The sequence below is a fragment of the Netta rufina genome, assembly GCF_964035555.1.
Source record: "Netta rufina genome assembly, chromosome: 1".
NCBI classification, from domain to species: Eukaryota; Metazoa; Chordata; class Aves; order Anseriformes; family Anatidae; genus Netta; species Netta rufina.
This window is the reverse complement of record NC_140123.1, coordinates 14,875,659-14,897,227: the sequence shown is the minus strand read 5'-3', so window position 1 is coordinate 14,897,227 and position 21,569 is coordinate 14,875,659. Positions and strand designations below refer to the sequence as shown.

General features: G+C 36.6%; 1 protein-coding gene across 1 annotated transcript in view; it reads right to left on the bottom strand.

The window, feature by feature from the left end:
- Window positions 1-21,569, bottom strand: part of CEP126 (centrosomal protein 126) — a gene marked incomplete at both ends in the record, with an annotated part of 43,802 nt that overhangs the window by 8,036 nt on the left and 14,197 nt on the right. Inside the window, 7 exons of the mRNA XM_084306126.1 lie at window positions 456-520; window positions 3,214-3,423; window positions 3,942-4,029; window positions 4,338-4,459; window positions 7,564-7,725; window positions 7,841-9,626; window positions 17,952-18,150. Coding sequence (XP_084162252.1) covers window positions 456-520; window positions 3,214-3,423; window positions 3,942-4,029; window positions 4,338-4,459; window positions 7,564-7,725; window positions 7,841-9,626; window positions 17,952-18,150 — 2,632 coding nt within the window. The remainder of the gene's footprint in view (window positions 1-455; window positions 521-3,213; window positions 3,424-3,941; window positions 4,030-4,337; window positions 4,460-7,563; window positions 7,726-7,840; window positions 9,627-17,951; window positions 18,151-21,569) is intronic.

Below are 21,569 nucleotides of genomic sequence, written 5' to 3'. Positions count from 1 at the left end.
CAGGTCCAAGTAAGAATTCATTGTATTACCAATTATTTTATGCACTACCACACATCATTCTCCTTCTCCTCTCAAAATTATTATGAAATACAAATTAATTATGAGTTATATATAGTTCAAATGGATCCTGCTACATTATTATTCCTGAGAAGTTCTTGAAACTTCTTGGACTTTTCAAGCGTCTTCAGATTTCAAAAGGGAAACTGAAGCCAGAGGATAGGGCAGTCGGGTATAAACTCTCACAGCCCGATTACAGTAATGCAAAGTTCATTAATGTATTACTTTTTACATAAATAGAAAGCTGAAAGTCTGGCAAGTCAGTTAAACAGATTGAGGTAAATATTTTCAATTATATTTTTGCTATAAAATAAGCCACTTTGTAGGAACGTAGGTCAATTTGTAGGAAATAAAATTGAATAGCAATAAAGCCGAACTTATTTAAGTTATATACTTACTAAAGGAGTGATTATCTGTAAGACACCTGAGGCAGATGGGTTTCTGGTAATGGCTTCTTGAACATCTAAAAACAGAATCAAAGTATATGACAAATGTTATTTAATCCAAATACTAGGATAGAAATATGATTCACAATCAAATATTCAGCACAAAACTTTGTGAAGAGTGTGGAAATGTAGTTTAATAGAACTGTTCTTTTTTCCTTTACTGATATCTGTTGAAGTATATGACACATCTGTATTTTAAAAAAATTCAGCTAGGTATCTGGAAAAAAAAATCTACTGTGTCTATAAAGAAATCTAAATCTTTAGAAAAGTGTGTCAGGTGGTCAAAGCTGGCAACAAAACTTCCAGACATATTGGTTAGTGACTATCTGTTATTCATTAAACAAACAAACAAACAACAACAACAACAACAAACACACCAAAACCTACAGAGTTTCAGGCACTTAACTTGGTAACATGTGAAAACAAAGCTGAAAAAGGTGAATAAAGATATTTCAAAATGCCATGTACTTATATGTCATCTAAGTACTTTACTTATAACACTTTACTTACTAACTTAGAGGTACATACTTCCACGTACTTACATGTCATATGTCTACCTGTAAAATTTCACAACTTCCTATGACCAATTTCCAAAATATTTAAGCAAGCTAAATTTAGAATACATACATATATGTATTATTTTAATTTGCACAGTCACTTCATTTGTAATCCATTGACTTCTATACTTTAATATTCCTTATGTTCTTTTCTTAGTTTCCTCAGTGTTCTTTTTCACACTTGGCAAACTTCAGCTTTATTGCTTTTAATTTCTTTGATGAATTTTTTTTTTTTTTTTTTTAAATTTCTCTGTTATTCATACAGTAATTTCTTTTGTATTTTCTTGCATTTCTCTTCCCTAATGTATACTTTATTAACCTGAGCACATCATACCAAAACTCCTCTCCTTCTTTACTTCCATTTGCCTTGAAGCAAGAGGAATGAGGTACAGTGTCAGGAAATTTTGAATCACAGCTAGATGGGAGCAAGAATTTTAAGCTATAGTTACAGAAAGTTTCTAAGAGGTTGCAAAGTTCTTTTATCCTGCTGTTGCAATTTACAGGAAACTGAAACTTTTTCCCTAAAAGTCAAGCAATCCATCATTTGATGTGGAAACATATGGATAGTGTGTTGGAGTTTAATGCCATAAAATACGTCCTGGTCTGGTATGATTCCAGGCAACAAGAACTATCGGGGTAAACTTTGGTAAACTGACCACGAAGTAATGGAGTCCACTAGGAAAGGAAGTAGAACAGTAAAATAAAATCAATGGACTTCAAGAAAACAGACTCTTGTAAACTTGAATAATTGGCAAGTAAAATTTCAAATGAAACAAATCCAAGCAGAAAGGAAAAAACAGCAGAGTTAGAAGTTCCATAAAAAGCAAAAATGACAAGCAGAAGTTATTCCAATATGTGGAAAACCATGAACAGACCACACGGACCAAGTCACAAGGTCCCCCATTGATTTCCAATACTGTATCATGGTATCATAGAATATCCCAAGCTGTAAGGGACATAAGGTCAAAAGGATCATCAAATCCAACTCGTGGCTCCACAGGACACTACCTAAAAATTAAACCATATGTCTGAGAATGTTATCTTGGAAAGGATGAAACACACAAAATGCAGAAACTGTAAAACTACTGAGAATTTTTATTAAAGACCTGCATGATTATAGAATCATAGAATAATTTTGGTTGGAAAAGACCCTTAAGATTATCAATTCCAACCATCAGCCTAACCCTTCCAATTTCATCACTAAACCATGTCCCTAAGCACCACACCCACGTCTCTTAAACAGCTCCAGGCATGGCAATTCCGTCACGTAGGTCAAAGCAAATACTAACCAGAAGATACAATAGCAAGAGACTAAAAAGTAAGTTAATTCTACGTGTGTTAGTTCTAATAGGATGACCAATGAAAGTGTTTAACCACTGGAGAGAAAAAATAGCAAGAACAAGTAGAGACTTTTTCTCAACATTCTTCAACAAAATGTCGATTGTGATCAAATAGCTCATATAAGAAACACTGGCATAAAGGTGGTATACAAAAAGAACAGGTTGTAGAATGCTCAGGTAAGTCTGACATTTTAAGAGTATTTGTGCAAGTGATATTCACACAAACATTCAGATTTGGCTGCAGCAATCTCAGAATTGCATTTGTGATCCTTAAGAATTCATGGAAAAGAGGAACATTCCAAAAGACTAGAATAAAGAAAATGAAAACCTTTTCATTATAAAGGGTTAGATATGTGAAAATATAAAGTATATAATAAAGAGTAATTCTTGACAAAATATAATTGAAAAAAAACCAGGATGGATAAGCATCAGAAGAGATTCCTAAGTGAGGCTTGTACTTGTTTAAAGAACAGTTTTAAGAAACACCTATTACAAACAACAGCTACTGTTGTTTCTGTTTACTGTTTCTGAAGGGCTGAACTAGTTTCTGAAGGTGTCCTCCAATCATATTTTGATTTTTTTTTTGACAAAGGAAAAGTCACCATTATTTTAAATTAGTTCTGTTGACTATAAGAAGGTTTAGTGATTTTGATCTACTGTTTGCTACAGTTAGTAAAGAATAATAACAAGAAAATAAGAGGAAAAGAGATTTCTATCATGAGATTAATGTTTTTAATCAAACCTAATCCAAGACAACAAAACATAAAGTTACTTAATCACTTGATGTAGGATCCTATTTATTATCAAACTTACTTTGTAGCCTTTGATTGAGACGATCAAGAGACTGGAAAATCTTCTCTTCTTCTACTGAAAGTGCACTCATGCCTAGACATGGAGCCCTGTTAAGCAGAAAGGGTTGTCTCGCTGGTTGCATACCTTCCATAGCTGCCAGGATTTCATCTTCTGCAGCTGGTGTACTTGCAAGTTTTTCTGCCATAAGAAACTGAGCAGTGCTTTCTGAAACTGATGAGATTACAGGGGTAAACTCAAGCGAGAAGAGCTCATGACATTTAAATATACTGCTTGTTTTTGTGACTATGGGTCTGTGTTAAATTCACATTTAAAAGATCAAAAAGATGGCAGTCAAGAAGCATGATATGTTAGAAAATGATATAATTAAGATCACTAATATGTTTTACAATGGGGATGACTTGTTCCAGAGCAAGTTCTACTAGTCTTGCAAATATATAATAAACCAATACCTGTCCCTATCATACTGTTATGTATGATACATACAGCTAAATACAAAGAGGAACATAATTAAACTTGACTATTTGTTCTTATGCATAAAGAATAAAAGTTATAAAACCATCAATTTCGTAACATATAATGTTGTATTTTACATTTCTGTGAAAAAAAATAGGTCTAGACAACAAACTAGAATCACTGAGGCTAAAAGACACAAGTGATGTTACATAGTGCCTACATTAGGTCACTACTTTATGAATAACAAAGAATTGAAGTGAGAAGTGTTACTATACCTTCTTCAGACTTGTAGGTATTATTCATACTTTGTGCTGGATCAAATGCAGATTGAATAGGACTCAGCTGGACAGCACGTAACGAATTCTATCAAAATATTTTAAAACTATTTTAAGTGTAATTTAAGGTTACTGTACTACTTCCTGAACATTTTAATTTATTATTTCATATTACTAAATGTTTCAAGTGCAAAAATGTTAGTGCATACTAATTCAGTAGATGTATTGAAGTTGATTTAATTATTTTCATTAGTAGTGACAGCAAGCTGACTTAGCACATTGATTCAAAATTGTGACAGAACATTTTTGATACACCTGAAATTATTTAAATTTTGAGGAAAAATAAGCTTTTTTTTTTTTTTTTTTTTTTTTTTTTTAATAGCATCAAATATTTACCTGTGTATGATGAGTCAATGTCTTTTTAGATGCCACAGTTTGGATTCTCTGTTCTGAAAAAGCTCTGTGTTTATGCTCACAGTTGTCAAAAATCTGTTTTTGTCTTGTAACAGAAACAACACCTTAAGTGAGATGCATACAAAAATAAAATAAACACATGTAAAAATATGATAAAGAAAAACTATTAATGGTGAATGAATTTCTCTGTCAAAGTTTAAATGTCTATCTTATAGATGTTTGCATCAGATCTCTCTAGATTATTTTCCTATGGTGAAGAGTAAAACAGGTGCTTCTAAGGCATATTTAGTTTAATCTTAGATAAGACTATAAAATCCAGATGTGGATTATATGCACTGTATAGTATTTTCCCTCAGATAGAGAGGCCTAACTTAGATATTGTACCTCAAATTTATCTCAGTTTTGTCTGGTGTAACAATACATTTTCATAATCAAACCATCAGGTTTCAAAATGAAAATTAAGTTCTACTTTAAAATTCCATGCATGCAATCTGAGGATGCAAATCGCTATTTTCACCTGCAAGTCAGGATCTACATACCCGAGGAGATATATTCTCATTTGTAAATACAGTTATTTGATTTCTTCTTGGGAATATAAATCACCTATTTATTTATGTAATACCATGTAAATTTAACGTACAGCTTTATAAGTAGAACTTCAGGACAAGGCCAAGGAGTCTTTTAGTGATTTTGACAGAATTTTAGTTCTTTACTTGTTATTATAGTGATATTCAACAAAGCAGAATTCTTACTGTTTGCAGAGAAAGAAAACAATTCATTCATCCTAGAAGAAGGTTTGAAAATAGTCTTCTGGCTTCTCTCACCAGCAGTAATACAGGATACAGGAGCTTTAAAAGGTTGCCATTTAGTTATATGTGAATTATTGTAATGTGACACATGACGCTGAATAGCACCTGAAAAGAAAGAGAAATGTGACTGTGTAATATTGAAATTTGGAAAGAATCAAAGAAGAAACCCTGTCTTATATTAGTAATCACATAACCTTTCTCTGAAAAATAAATTCCAAAGTTACTCTATTGATACATCAACATTTAATTGAATCAGTTTGCAAGATTAGATCTATGACTAGGAAAGACTCCTTTGGGAAATTTAATACAAAATATAACAAGCAATAGTGTGTTTAAGGGCATGAGGTACTGAGATATGTCTGTTTAACTCCAAGCATGTGAATTAGTCCCGTGTTTATCACACAATCACAGAATTATTTAGGCTGGAAAAGACCTTCAAGATCATCAAGTCCAACCACTAACCTGACCTACTGAATCCCATCACTATACCGTGTCCTGTTCTGTGCCCACGAGGCACAATTTGTCTCAGGCTGAATGTTAAACACATTTTTAAAGCATTTTACTGGCTGAACACCAAAGAAGTTAAAATAATTCTACTATCCAGCAACAGAGGATAGCTTGTGTCAGCCAGACAATACACAATTTCAAGCCTGGAACCCCAGTTAGAGGACGGTCCTCGTTTACGACAATTTTGTTTCTTCAGCTTATTCTCACTTTCTGTAGCACACATTTGGCCACACAGTGCAGATCACATTTTCTCACAGACCTTACTGAGCCCTGTGATAGTGCCACAGCAGATAATTTACTCAAGAACAACACAGTACTCAGTCTCTCTATCAAGCCCTTCAAAACAAAGATCATGGTGATATATATGCGTTTGCAGGCAATAGAACAAATACTAGCCACCCATTAAGACTTATCTAGAGTATTTAAAATAAAGAAGACTTTCCAAGCACAAAATGTAGGCAGATACTGTGGGCCACCCACCCCAATTTTAAAATGAGGTTGCTCAGCTCTTCCTCTAAGAGCTGCAGCTCTATGACACTGGGGCCTGTTCACTGATCTGATGTGCAAATAAGGGTATCAATAGGCAAGTAGCTCTGCTGGAGGCCACGTATGGTAATGGCAGACTTCATTCATTTCCAATGTAAAATCAAACAGGCTAACTTAAACCACACATATCTTAAGCTCATCTGTTTGCCTTTGAACTGGAATGGAGAAACAGAAAAAATTTCTCATTTTGTCCACCTCCTTCAGGCCAAGAATAATCATCTAGCTCTGCTCCCATCATTAAAACTATGAATTTAGTGTAGATAAAATGAGAAACTTTTTTTTTTTTTTTTTTTTCAAGTTACTAGAATGTCTTATTTTGCTAGAAAATCTCTTTGAGCTGCATGGCTGATGATAGCTCAGTCAGCAGGTTGGAGCGCTGTGTGTACCTGCAGCACAGCTTGGTTTCAGGAGCTCTGCTTCCAGCTGCAGCCCTCAAGAGAAAGCAAAGCAGCATATAATATAGAAAGTACCAGCAGAAGGATGCCATCACTGCCTGAAAGTACAGCATATAGCTGGGTTGCAGAGGAGAAAAAAGCTAAATCAAAAAGTATGAAACATTTTGAAATGTAAACCCCATAGATTAAAATTTATTCTCTCCAAATTTCTTACACATCTTTTCTCTTACCTTACCAAACACCCTCTGCATCGTATTGCTCCTAAGGTTATTTTCTAACAAATTGCAAGAAATTTCTGAAAAATCCCTGAGATTTCTTAAAATTTAAAAATTTGTATCTTAAAGATCTTTACAAATCAGACATTTTGAAGAACAGCAAATTTGTCTAGTAGAAGTTTTTCATTGTTTAAATCTTTTTTGAGTATTAATTGTATTAATGAGACTAAGACTTAATAATTTTAGGCATTTGCAGTGTCAGCATTTTAAAAACATGGTAGATCTACATTTCTTTCACTTTCAGGTGGCAGTGACTTGGATAACAAGCTATGACTCCCAGTTACCTTGTAAAAATTGCTCATATAAACTCACTTCCTCTTATATCATTATTTAGACCACCTGTCACATCTGCTCATTAGTCAGGTATATAATCTCAGGGAAAGCACTTCCTTTTCATTTAATATTGTAGAGAGCTTATAAAAATGGGGATCCGCATTTGAGAGGCCTCTGGGCACCACTAGAATAGAAATGATAATTACAACTGCTGAAAACTTGTTAAAACCAAGTATTGTGTGAATGGATGAAAGGCTGAAGGTTTTAACTGAAAACAAATTTGTGATGTAATTTAAAAGTATGTTCTTATGAATGTCCCCCACCCCAAAAGCCCAGACATATGACTCTAAACCACCAGCAGAGTCCTTTGGAGCTAGGGCAGCATGCACTCCTTTCCATGCACATCTTGTTTTTTCAGCTGTTGGGATATGATCAGGATGTAATCCATTTTCTGCATTAACAGATCTTCTTTCAGTGCAGGTTACTGAATGATCTTGACAAGCACTTGTCTGACCACTATTTACAGAACAAGTATTTTTTTGCCAAAGGTTCGTATCTGGACGTGCTGCAGTAAGGTGTGGCCAAGTCAGAACTACAGGTAATGCTCTCTCTGTGTGCTCTAGTTCTCCTCGTCAAAGCTTGATCTGCTAACAAAACATACCTTTCATTGAAATAATTACCATTTGTAGTGGCAGATTGAAGACCAGAGGAAGGCCGTGGCTGAAACCCCAGGCTGACCATGGTTTTGCCACTTGTGTTTCCTGTTGTACGTGCGGATGGTGGGTGAGGTACCAGCACCCTGCCTCGAGCTGCTGGAACTGTGTTGGCTTCAGAGGCTGACTGCGGTTCGACCAGAGTGCCTCTTCTCTTCTTCAGCATAAAACCCGGCTGGGCTCCTATGGGTCTTGGTCTTCTGGTTATTTTTGGCTTATTTTCATGTTGATTACCTTTATGAATTTTAGATTTGTTATTACATTCCGGGGGTTTGCTTTCTTCATCTTTTGATACCATCCAAGCTTTTTTAGCAAAAGAGGATCCAGTAGACATAAACGTATTGAGAGACACGCATTCTTTATTTGATGTTCCAGAATTAACATTTGGTTTTGATATATGAGAATTTTCCTGGTGATTTCTTGTGAACCTAGTGTTTGAAGGGTGAACAACCATATTTAAATTAGTCCAAGGAGCATCACTTGCATTTTGAAGACATTGCAGCTGTGCAGAAGATATTTCACTGGTATTTTTTTCATAGCGTTTTTCATTATTTTCCATTATTATCTTGTTAATCTGATCACACCATCTTATTTTCCTATTGTTTTTTTCGTTTTCTGCACTTTTCTTTTTCATTTTTGCCAGTTCCAAACTGTCTCTGATAGAAGACACAGGTCGAGTTCCAAAACTGATCCCATGGTTCATAACCACAGCTTTGAAAAGACTGGGTTCATATTTAGATTCCTTCTTTAAGATACTTCTGAATAGTTTTGCTCTTTTTCTGTCATAAATATTGTTTTTCAGGGTTTTGTGCTCTGCAGGGATGCCAAAACTGAATTCTGTATCAGACACCAGTGACATAGTTTCAGCCACATTTGCCTTTTCTTTCTCCTTGTTATTCTGTTGCTTAATATTGCACAGAACTGAAGCATCCTGAAATAAAGATGATCCTTGGTCAAGGTCATCAACACATCTAATGCTTTCTCCTTTTGTTTCAATCACTTTTCCCAAAGTATTTTTAAAAAAATCTTTACTAATGTTTTTGTCCTTTGGCAACGTATCAGCTGTGCTGGGAACACCAGTGGAACACCTCTGATTAGGAAATAAGATTCCAGATGTTGCAATAGGTTCACTGAAGGTTTGCACAGATTTACTTCTATTTTGTGGGGTCATTTTAAAGCTCTGTTCTTGCATCAGATCCTGAATTCTTTCTCCTGGAATAGAATCAGGGCTGGCCCAGGCTTTGCAAGGACTGAAAGCAGGATGACCAGTGGCCAATGTGCTGGCCGTTCCAGAAGATGGATTCTTTCTTTCTTCTTTTATATTTTTCAGAAAAGTAAATGCTTTATTTACAGAGCTTTCTTGATTACCAGAGGTAAAGAACTCTACAGCATTTTCTTCAGATCTGTGAGAAACAGGTAACTCCTCTTCTAAACTATTTACGTCTTCAGCAAGAGTTAGAAAATTATGTTTAGCTAAAAGATCATGAACAGGTAAGTTGTTGTGGCTGTTTTGTGAATCTAAATTTCTCTGACAATTATTTAGATGTATGTTTTTAGAAGTGTTTTCATTTGTATAAATCAAATAATTGCTCCTGGTCTGTGATTTTCCAGGATTATACTGGGCACAGTCACATTGCATAGTCAAAGGTGATTCACTTGGTGGTCTGCAAGTTCCATTTTGTTCTCCAGCCTCAAGACTGTCAAGACTTGATAAACTTCCTGAATCATCTGTTTTCTCAACCTCTTGAAAATTCTGAAATACAGACATAAAAACAGACTGTTAAATTTATCAGATTTTTTTTTTTCTTCACTGATACTAGTTTTTCATTTTAACACTACAGCTTAGGCTAAAATACAATTAATATTGGCCCAATGTTTTTGTGACTTGGGGTCATAGCATTATTAATGTTTTCATCAAGTCAAAATTTACCTGTGTTTAATTGCAAAAGAAAATGATCTGCTTTCGGGATCAAATTCAGAGGAAAGAACTGTGATTCTTGTACTCTAACATGAAATGGAGTTTACAAAACAAAAGAGAATCCATGAAAATGCAGATTCAATATTAATTCTTCTCCAAACTAGAATTATTCCACAACACTAGACCAAACATGTTTGTTTGTTTGTTTGTTTCATACAGAGCTCCACAAGTAAGGCGCATTTAAATGTTGTCATGGCAAATGCGACAGCTGTCATACTCACACTCCTTAACTCCCTCTTCTCATCTTTCAGAAAGTGGAAAATATCATTTGCTCGATCAGGACTGATCAAGGGTATAGGGGATTCCATGCCCTCCCCCAACCTCCTCATCATAATGCAGTGATGAATAAGAGCAACAGGCACCATCCAAATTGCCAGTGGGGTGACTTTATGTGCTACGCAGGTATTTTCTTCACTAATACTTCTCCATCTAGACACTCAGATGCCTGACATGGTTGAAAATACATAATTTATTAAGTACAAGATTTGAAAATGCACATAAATGTCAAGGAATACATGCCTATTATCTGCTTTCACATTCCAGTATTCTTCTCTCTACGTGCTATTAAATCCACTTACATATAACTGAGCTGCTAAATTTTACTCTATGCATTGGAGAAAATTGTGATGAAAAACTAAGGGGAACTGCCTTAGGCATAAAGCAATGCCATTTTTTTGGCTTTAAAAGAGAAAGGTTTCAAGTGGCAAAATCTGTTCACCTAGGTGAGTTATTATGCATCCCTCTGGAAATTAGAATAGAATTAGCATTTTGAAAACTTAATAAAGTGTGCATAAAATTAGAGAATAAGAACATATTTTTGTAGTAAAACTGTTTATTCTAACAAAAAAATACCATAATATTGCATAGTTTATAGCTGTACAAATATTTTAAATTGCAAAATAAAAATCTGAGTGGGTCCTGAAAGACTTTTTATGATTGAATTAAACCTTATCTTGCCCTAAATGTTGAGAGGTTGGTACAGTCTTCTATTATAGTTATGATCTGAGATAAAGAAACTAAATACAAGAACAAAGAACCAAGTGTAGAGAAAGATCCCTTTAGGGAACGTTTTTAAATTAAAGCTATACAAACTGGTGTCTTTCTAATAGAAAAGAATAAATAATGCATTGTTAGTTATTTATTAACCTTATGTTTGGCTAAATTGTATTGTTAACCTCTGCTTGAACTTAACCAAACAAGGAAAAGGCATATGCTCGTAGGTTTCTGTACCAGGCCAAATTTAAGAACTAACTCTGAAATTTTCAAACGGGAAAAGCAAAACAAATCAAAGCAAACCATCAGTAAAAAGAAAGCAGAGGTGTCTGGCTTACTTCTCGTCTGAACTGGAGACTGCACCTGTATGGCTAACCATGCACTTCTAAAATGACTAGGTTAAATATAGGGGAAAAAATGTAATGGTTGACTTAAAAAAACAATCCTGCTTCTATAGCAGGTTAGCTTAAAACTGCTTTGTAGAATGCAAGAAAAGCTGCAACTTTTAAAAATTAAAATCAAAACAATTCAAATATTTTTGGTTCAAAAGTTGAAAACAGATTTAATCCCACATTATATGTAATGTTACTGTCCTGGTACAACAGAACCTCATGGGGACAAAAGATTTCAGGTGAGGCAACCTCCAGAAATAAGTTTGAAATGAAAGAATAAAGGTGTCCTCATTTAAATGCATAATCACTTTTACTTAGTTCATGCAAATTTAGCTCACATACATTTATTTTGTTGTAGCATGCAATTTAATCATTTCACACATGAAGGCTGCTTATCATTCTCATTAAATATTTACATGTTTTATTTTGCTTTTCTAGTGGACTTTGTAATGGACGTGAATGTCACATTTTCTTCTAAAAACGCATAAAGAGTACTATGCATAAAGACCTCAAAAAGCATTCAGGAATTATTCATTCCTTTAGTGGTCAATAGTGTCAGGGAAATAAACCTGGATATCCCAATCATTTGTTTTGATCTTTGGGAATATTATAGGGTGATAAGGCAGCAAAAATATTCATAGAGTGTATTATGCCTTTATTTTCTAGATTTGCATATCTTTTCTGTTACATAAATACGATTTATTGTATTGCCTGTTGCCTTCATTTTCTTATGTCCCTAATACACAAAGTCTAAACCCAGCCTGTCCACATACTTGGTACTTTGGGAGAGGGAATATTTCTGAGGAGTTAAAGAGGTCGCTTACATGTCTTAAGACTTAGAACAGCTGTGTTAAGCCATTTCATTTCAGCAAAGCACTCAAACAAAGAGAAAACATAAGCCTAAAAAACCTTTCATGAGGCAAATGAAAGAATAACATTGCAATAAGTATAATATTAAGAGAAACTGACAAGAGAATTTTCTGCCAACGGACTCTGTCAGAGCTCCATTACACCGAAGAGCTGCCATATATGTATTTGACATTTTCTGCAGAAGTGCTGACTGTTCACAATTCCAAGAAATGAATGAGAACACTCTTCTGACGACAAATGCTGTAAAAATGCTACCTGTTCTGAAAACCCAGGCTCCTGTCTTCTCACACTATTTGCTAATTTTGAGAATTTTGATTTTGATTTTTAGTTTATTTACAGGAGTTCTTTGTGTGTTATATGCAAATAATGCTCTCTCTCACTTTTGTTGTGGAGTAAAAGACACCGATGTTCATAAAGACACAAGGCTACCTTTCAAAGCCAGTGAGGTACCTAAATACTTTTACTGGTTTTGAGTTCACCGCCTTTGGAATGGGAATGTCCATTAGAAAACTTGCAAACTATTGTCTATGCATGCTTGGTAAACACATACAATTCAGGCACTACACAATGCTGATTTCTCAGATGATTTGGGCCAAGCCAAGAAAGCAAATCCTATTGAGGCAGGATTTTAGTTCCTCTGTTAGACAACAGACCCAGAACATTCCACCAAACCCACCAAAGAAGCTATGGAGGTGTCCTTTGTCTTTCCTAGTTCTTAGATGTTTCCTATTTCCTACCTGCTTTTTTTTTTTTTCTTTTTTTTTTTTTTTGATTTATACATACATCTACTACATCCACCTTCCCCTAAAAACCTACTGAATGTAAAGCTGACATTCATATGCTTTTCTTGCCACTATTTGAAAGCATAATTAAGTTGGTTGTTACAACATCTGTGAGTTTCCTGGGTCCCAGATGTTCCCTGCCTGTTCCTGTCCGAATTCTGAGAGTCTGGATTAATGCTCGGTTTCCCAGTTGGTGAGCCATACTTCTTTACAGAGATGTGCCAGTATCAGGCATTAACTGCACAGCAAAGATCAAGCTGCGCATTAACTGCACAGCAAAGATCAAGCTGCAAAGTCCTACAGAAGCACTGCTGGGGATTGATAAGAATTAATACTGCATAAAATTGAAAGAGGTGACTATGTTTCTGTTCCCCAGCCACCATGAGCCTACTAGGACAGAAGAGGAATACTTGAAGAAAAATAGTTAAATTTTATTTTGCTTTCCACTTCACAAAAAGAGGTTTATCTCTTAAAACAAAACAAAATACAGCTCTGACATCTTCAAAGGGCAGAATTACTCCAGACAGAGATACTTTAATCTTGGTGAGAAAGCAATAGATTTCCCAACTTCCCCTTGAGACATTGGTATATACTCTCTCTGACAAGACCAAGTTATCATAATATAAAATTCTGGCAGATCAGTATGCAGAAACTTTATTATTTTCCATTCCCTTTCTGCAAGCAAGCATTTTATTATTACCATAACCACAGTAAATAAGAGATCATATACTGTTGTTTTTTCCCTCTTTTCCTTCCCTTTAGCTGCATTTATGAACATTTTATTCTGTTCCAATAAAACAAGTCACTTCAAAAACAGCTCTGAAGAAATGGAGAAATAATCTAGTGCATAGCTGTATTAGTTATTTCATATATACATACATATATATATGGATATATGTTTATGAATATAAAAACAAAAATGGAAGCATGGTAATATGTATGGCAGTTCTTATGAAAAAGTATATGCTTATAAGGGAGGAACAGGTATGTATTAGATGACAGTTCTCAATTTCCCTTTTTCTGTGCTTTGTGACCAATGTTGTACATGTAACAATTGTTATGTTTTCACAAGAAAAGTCTTATTAACATATTCATCCACCTGTAAAACAAAATCTTTTGTACTGTCAATGCTGTTTCTGCTTCAATTCTATATGATCTTCTGCTAAAGTGGGGCTCTGAATTGACGCAAAGTGCTCTTCAAATAAATGAACATCCAGATTGTCAGACACAAAGTTTGTAATGTCATTTTCTACAGCACAGTCTTGGAATAAAATGCTAATTTACTTTAAAAAAGACTACTCTGAGGAATACATAACAAAAGCAAGTCTGAGTATTAAAATAAGGAAAATAAATTAGTCTGGAGATAAATTTCAATGTGATTAGTAACCCTTATAGCAAATGTGAAGTTGCTTTGGATTAGTGAAATAATGTGGATGATAGTGGTATGTTGCAATACTGGTTGAAAGCCAACAAAAGCTGAGGCTCCCTGATCTTGCTAAAAGGAAAAGCAGTAAGGAAATCACTTGAGTTTGTCATAAAATTCAAGTGATCAACATAAAAGATGTTAACATTCACAGTTAAAAGTCAAAGATGACCAGATTTTTTTTTGGTTTAAGGTGACCACAGAAACGCATTTCCAGTCCCTGAATGGTCTTCTCAAAATCAAATCTGAATTCAGTTCAAATCCCATTTTATTTTATGCCCTCCCCTTAGAAATCTGTTTTCCCAATAACTAGCCCTGACCATTCTAAAATTTCTTGACTCCTGGGAGAGATTTCATATACTGGCACTCCTTTTTTCCATGCTGGTCTCATTTATGCCTCTGAAGAGCTAGAATGATACAATGCATTCTGCAAAAGGAACCTTTGTTTAACTCATTCCAGTCATAATAGGAATGCACTTGAAAATTAATTCAGTTTTTCTGCAAGATACCTGACACATTTCCATTTCATAGACACAGTCCATACTCAGAAGCCCAGTAATACAAAGAGCTAACAGTCACACTGGCCACTCATTCATGCAACTAAGGCAACGTCCATACCTACGTGTTTGCAGTATCTGCTGCTTTCACTCAGTGTAACATCACTTAAGAAATATTCTTCAGTATTCTTCAGTATTTTCCCAGATGCCTACTTACCCTATACATAGAATATATAATCACACACCCTATAACAGGCTACAAAATGTTATTATATTAGAGATAATACAAGAAAAACCCTCCAACCCCTTGGGTTGGGTTGCAGTTTCTAAGAAATGATACCTGTGCCCCTGCTTCTATAAACAGTGAAGTACTTTATGGCAAGGGGAACCACAGAAATAACAATAATAAGTACTTTGATTGATGCACAATATGCTTTAAAACAAAAGGACAGCCAAAGTAAAATTCCTGTTTCAAATCAATCAGAAAAAGGATTTAAATTTGGATTTCACAGATACCACTTGAATAATCTAATTATGGTTATGCAGAGGAGGGAAGAGGAAAATACTGTCTCCATGTTGTAATCTATAGCTATTTTGTCTGTGAATTTGCTCTTACTTCCAACTATTTTGTTTTAAAAAATGAAACAATAGAGATAAAATGTGAAGTCAATCAAACAGTTTAATTCAAGCCTAATGTGTTTTTCTGGAAGAGCATAAAAGTATTGTATTGATCAAAACAGTTTCATATGGGCACCGAGTTGACAATATGATGGAAAGAAAAAGACAAAAAGTTATACGAATAATATTATTCCTTGACATAGTTGAGCCATTTTAATGGGAATTTTCATTATTTAGCTCCAGGCAGGTGCCAGAAATAGAAAATTTCAACACATAACATTTGGCAAAATGATATGCAATTGTGGGTAATGTCTTTTGGTCAAAAGCTGCATGCAGCTTTAGCTAAAGACAGTGCTACCAGCTCCACCTTAAAGATTTTATTTATGCCTGCAATACAAACAGGAAAGAACTGTGCAAAAAAACCCCTTTGATCGAGAATGAAGTTAACAACATTAATTTCTTCGAAGTGGAGTTTATTTATGGGCATAATAATTTGATGTACTGACTCAGATGCAACTGTTGTACAAAATAAAATCTATTGCTCTCAATATTTTAAGCAAAGTAATTTTGGAGAAGGGTAAAAGGGTCACTGAAAACCTTGGTTTACTGCTGAAACTACACAAATCTTTAAGGTTGGAAAGCAGGGAACACACCAAATCTATGGGTGAGGTCTACATAGAACTTTATTGCTCTGTAGGAGAGAAAAGAATTTTAGGAATCTTTATAATCCTGGTAGGCCTGTAAAAACAGAACCCAAGAGAGGTTAAAGGACCTCAATGGATGGTTAGACTGCAAAGCATGTCCACATTGAAATACTTCGACGTTTGTTTCAGAAAGGCAGGCGCTGCTGAAATGACTTTGGACAACAGACAGCAACAAGACCACTGAAGACTATTCATGTCAGTAACCTTAGTAAGAGTATTATAAATACTGCATCACATCACAGAAAGTCACAGCACACATACACACTAGCCCAATCCAAGAATTAAGCTTCCAAACTCAGGCTTTAGAACAACGACGATAGTTTTCTTGACTATTTTTCTAATCAGAGTCCAAAGCTTGAAATTTCAAGAAAGAAAGTCAAATGCTTCAAGTATAAATAGTTATAATTTTAAACTATTTATCAGAGGGAAGAAGATGAGCAACCCCTAGTGGCAGCAGAAAAATATATTCTGGGAGAATCTTAATAGGATCAAAGCATTTTCAAAAACATTAATTTGTAAACACATTAATTTGTAAATTTCTATATTATATGCAGCATCTAAAGCTGATTATTATATAAAAGAATGAATACTAATCAACAGCCTTGCCAGTACAAAATGTTCCTTCTGTCTCCTCAACCTTTTTGAAATTTACTCCAGTTGAGTGAGATTTTCTGTATTAGCCATCGGCTTCTCAAGATTCTCATGAATCCCCACCAGAACAAAGTGGGTACAAAGACTGAGATGAATGTGCCTGGAAACATTAATATCAAAGAACTCCAAATATATCTGAACAGCACACAGTCCTTCAAAAGTCCTTTTAATGCATCACGATGCATTAAAAGTCCTTGCTTTTTTTTTTTTTTTTTTTTTTTTTTTCCTAAGGAAAAGTTCTTGGACAAATTCTTGTCAATCAATGACCTCTAGCCATTTCCAGAGTAAAAGCAAGGCTGCTTCATTGTGTCAAGGTCATCTCAGACATCATGAGTCTCATACTTAGCATTACAGAAATATGAGTGACACCAAAATTATGTCCTTTTGTTTGCAAAAAAATATAATATTAAAGAAAGATATTTCCAAAATCAAAGACAACACTGACTGACCTAAAATCAGACATAAAGGTGCAGTTGAAGGAAATCACTTTGGACCTCAGTTCTTCAGGATTTTCACTGTGTTTCTAAGGTGCCTTTTGAAACTGATTTGGGCTCCAGAAGTTAATTTAGACATGGAATTAAGACGTACCCATGGCTTGTTACTAGAACACTTACATATATTCCAAAGATGACAAAAAAGGACGTAGAATCTCAAGAGACTTGAAGTCAATGCCCAGGAAATCACCGCACATTAGGGAAAACAAAAACAAACTCAACATTTGACCTACCATAATTATATTGCTATAGCTTTTTGTGCTGAGCTATAGCAATCAGCAAAGCAGAAACTTAAGTGCATTACTGGAAGCTGCCAGTTTAAGTTTGGAGCTAGCACAAGACTCCTGTGATAGACTAATGTCTAGCTACTCCAGAGCCAAGAATTCTAGCAGTCAAATCTTAGGTTCAGAGAAAGAAAGACAACATAACTGATGTCTTTGAGGCTTTTGTGAAAATATCCTTACAAACATTTTTAAAGATTTCTGATTTCTTACTGAAAATATGTATACTCTAACTATAAATAACCTATTAGTAAGGCAGAGTGCAGTGTGTCTAGGTGTTGTCTAATTTGTAAGGTGTGCTTAACAGTCTTTCTTTTTTATCATATTCAAGAATATCATTTTCAAGAATTACATTTAAAAAACATCATACAATGAATCACATGAAAATATCGTACCTCCAAGTTGCTGAGATGCTGTTTTTCTAGGAGCTGCTGCATTTCTTTCAGATTTTTCTGGAATAGAAGTTGGTTACTATCCATGCCTGTTGTACTGCTCTCCTGCATTGTGTTATCGTAGCCAACCATTGCTGAAATCTGCTCCTGATGGGAATAACCGTTTCTAGATGCTGATGAGGATGAAGTGTCATCTGTGGCTCTTGATGCAAGCAAATAACTTATTATTTTGGCTTACTTCTATGCGTCAATGATACACTTTCAAACATGTTCCTTTCCAAAAGTATACATCACCAACAAATGCCTGGCATGTGAAGGAAAGCTGAACTCCACGTAACTACAGGTGGTGCTATTTGTACTGTCTAGCATTAAAACTCTCCAACACTTTCCATTTTAAACGTTCTCTTCTGTTATTTATAAATTGTCAGAGTTTTCCGATTGGGTTGTTGGGTGAATGCCTCAGGCTGGATTATTCCAGAAAATGTCAGCCAACAGTTTGGTCATTTACAGGACGGGAACATGGATTTTTTTTTTTTTTTTTTAAGAAGGAAAATGACCTCTATTTTTTTCCATAAGGCTGGCTTATATAGAGGATGACTATATACTGCTTCTGTCAGATATTCCCTTACTTCAGACGGCACAAAGGCCTTGTTGTTTCTAGATGTTGCTTCTAGTGATGACCAGTAATGTCAGTATTGTGGGACATGAAAGAATTTATATTTTCTACCTGAAAAAAATATCTTCAGAGTTGCTACTGTAGCTGTGCACTGTGGTCACAGTGAGCCCAAATGAAGACTGAGGAAATCACAGGTTTCCACAGGTTAGGAATTATCCAGAACCATGGGGCTGACAGACACCCAGGAATTAAAGAGGCCAGGAAGCACGGGAAGCCAAATGACAAGGAAAATGAGCAATCAGAGACTAGGAAGGCAGGGAGTCTGTAACAAGATATGTTCAAGAATGAAGAGAACTGGAACTTGACTGGGTAAGATCACTAGGAATAGGAACCAACGTGTGAAAAACCAGAAGTGAGAAATAAGTAGATATCAAGGATGACAAAAGCAAGAAATAAGTTTTTCTTCTTTGCCTCAGTCTTTAGCAGCAATACTGGTTGTTCTCTGGATACTCAGTACCCTGAGCTGGTGGAAGGGGATGGGGAGCAGGATGTGGCCCTCACTATCCATGAAGAACTGGTTGGTGACCTGCCACGGCACTTAGATGTGCACAAGTCGATGGGGCCGGATGGGATCCACCCAAGGGTACTGAGAGAACTGGCAGAGGAGCTGGCCAAGCCACTGTCCATCATTTATCAGCAGTCCTGGTGATCGGGGGAGGTCCCAGTTGACTGGCGGCTAGCAAACGTGACGCCCATCTACAAGAAGGGCCGGAGGGCAGACCCGGGAAACTACAGGCCTGTCAGTTTGACCTCAGTGCCAGGGAAGCTCATGGAGCAGATCCTCTTGAGAGTCATCACGCAGCACTTGCAGGGCAAGCAGGCGATCAGGCCCAGTCAGCATGGGTTTATGAAAGGCAGGTCATGCCTGACGAACCTGATCTCCTTCTATGACAAAGTGACGCGCTGGGTGGATGAGGGAAAGGCTGTGGATGTGGTCTACCTTGACTTCAGCAACGCTTTTGACACCGTCTCCCACAGCATTCTCCTCAAGAAACTGGCTGCTCTTGGCTTGGACTGGCGCACGCTTCGTTGGGTTAGAAACTGGCTGGATAGCCGGGCCCAAAGAGTCGTGGTGAATGGAGCCAAGTCCAGTTGCAGGCCAGTCACTAGTGGCGTCCCCCAGGGCTCGGTGCTGGGGCCGGTCCTCTTTAATATCTTCATCGATGATCTGGACGAGGGCATTGAGTGCACCCTCAGTAAGTTTGCAGATGACACCAAGTTAGGTGCGTGTGTCGATCTGCTCGAGGGTAGGAAAGCTCTGCAGGAGGATCTGGATAGGCTGCACCGATGGGCTGAGGTCAACTGCATGAAGTTCAACAAGGCCAAGTGCCGGGTCCTGCACCTGGGGCGCAATAACCCCAAGCAGAGCTACAGGCTGGGAGAGGAATGGTTGGAAAGCTGCCAGGCAGAGAAGGACCTGGGAGTGATGGTGGATAGTCGGCTGAATATGAGCCAGCAGTGTGCTCAGGTGGCCAAGAAGGCCAAAGGCATCCTCGCTTGCATAAGAAACAGTGTGACCAGCAGGGCTAGGGAGGTGATCGTCCCCCTGTACTCAGCTCTGGTGAGGCCGCACCTCGAGTACTGTGTTCAGTTTTGGGCCCCTCGCTACAAGAAGGACATCGAGGTGCTTGAGCGGGTGCAGAGAAGGGCGACGAAGCTGGTGAGGGGCCTGGAGAACAAGTCCTACGAGGAGCGGCTGAGGGAGCTGGGCTTGTTCAGCCTGGAGAAGAGGAGGCTCAGGGGCGACCTTATCGCTCTCTATAGGTACCTCAAGGGAGGCTGTAGCGAGGTGGGGGTTGGTTTGTTCTCCCACGTGCCTGGTGACAGGACGAGGGGGAATGGGCTTAAGTTGAGCCAGGGGAGTTTTAGGTTAGATGTTAGGAAGAACTTCTTCACTGAAAGGGTTGTGAGGCATTGGAACAGGCTGCCCAGGGAAGTGGTGGAGTCACCATCCCTGGAAGTCTTTAAAAGACGTTTAGATGTAGAGCTTAGGGATATGGTTTAGTGGGGACTGCTAGCGTTAGGTCAGAGGTTGGACTCGATGATCTTGAGGTCTCTTCCAACCTAGAAATTCTGTGATTCTGTGAAGTAGCTTTAACCAATAAGAAAGGTATTAAAATAGCAAAACAAACAAACAAACAAACAAAAAACTAACCAACCAAACAAAAAACACCAAGCCCCAAAACCCACCAACTCGCGGGCTAACCAACCTGTAGCCTTTTGGAAGTATAACTGTTAGCAGGCTGCCAGCTGTGCTTGAGTGCTTGACTTGGTTGCTTGACTGCTTAGGTAGAACTCCCTAGCAATTGACACTGATCCTTTCCGTTGTTTCTTGTTTCTGTACATGCCTAATACATGTACAGAAACTCAATAATCTCTTTCTTTCGTTTCTCTCCATTTCTTGAGCTTTCTTGAGAATATTTTATATAACTCTTCCGAAAGGTTCTCTTAACTGCACTGACCCAGTCAGAATATATGTTTGGCAAAGTCTGAGAAGGAATTTGTTATTTCTGATGACATGGCTGATAGTAAAAAGGGAGAACAACTTCTCAAATTTATTTTTAGAACTCTGAAAACTGCATTCTGCATTCTTCTGAACGGGAGATATCCTTGTCAACCAAAAACCTGTACCTATTGTCTGTTGAAGACTTTGTTGTTGTGGACCAGACTTATATGCATGTGGACACAAATCTTTTTTTTCCTTTTTTTGGTAAAGTTTCTTGATATCTATTTGAATGTTTAGATCAGTTACATTTATAAAAATTTGTAGGTAGCTTTTTTTCAGGGAATAGTTTTGATTTGTCATTTTTAGTTTCTGTCCCAAAACTGAACATAATCAAATACAACTCCCAGGGAAGTGGTCACAGTACTGAGCCTATTGGAGTTCAAGAAGCATTTGGACAACGCCAGCAGACATATAGTTTAATTTTTTGGTAGTCCTGTGT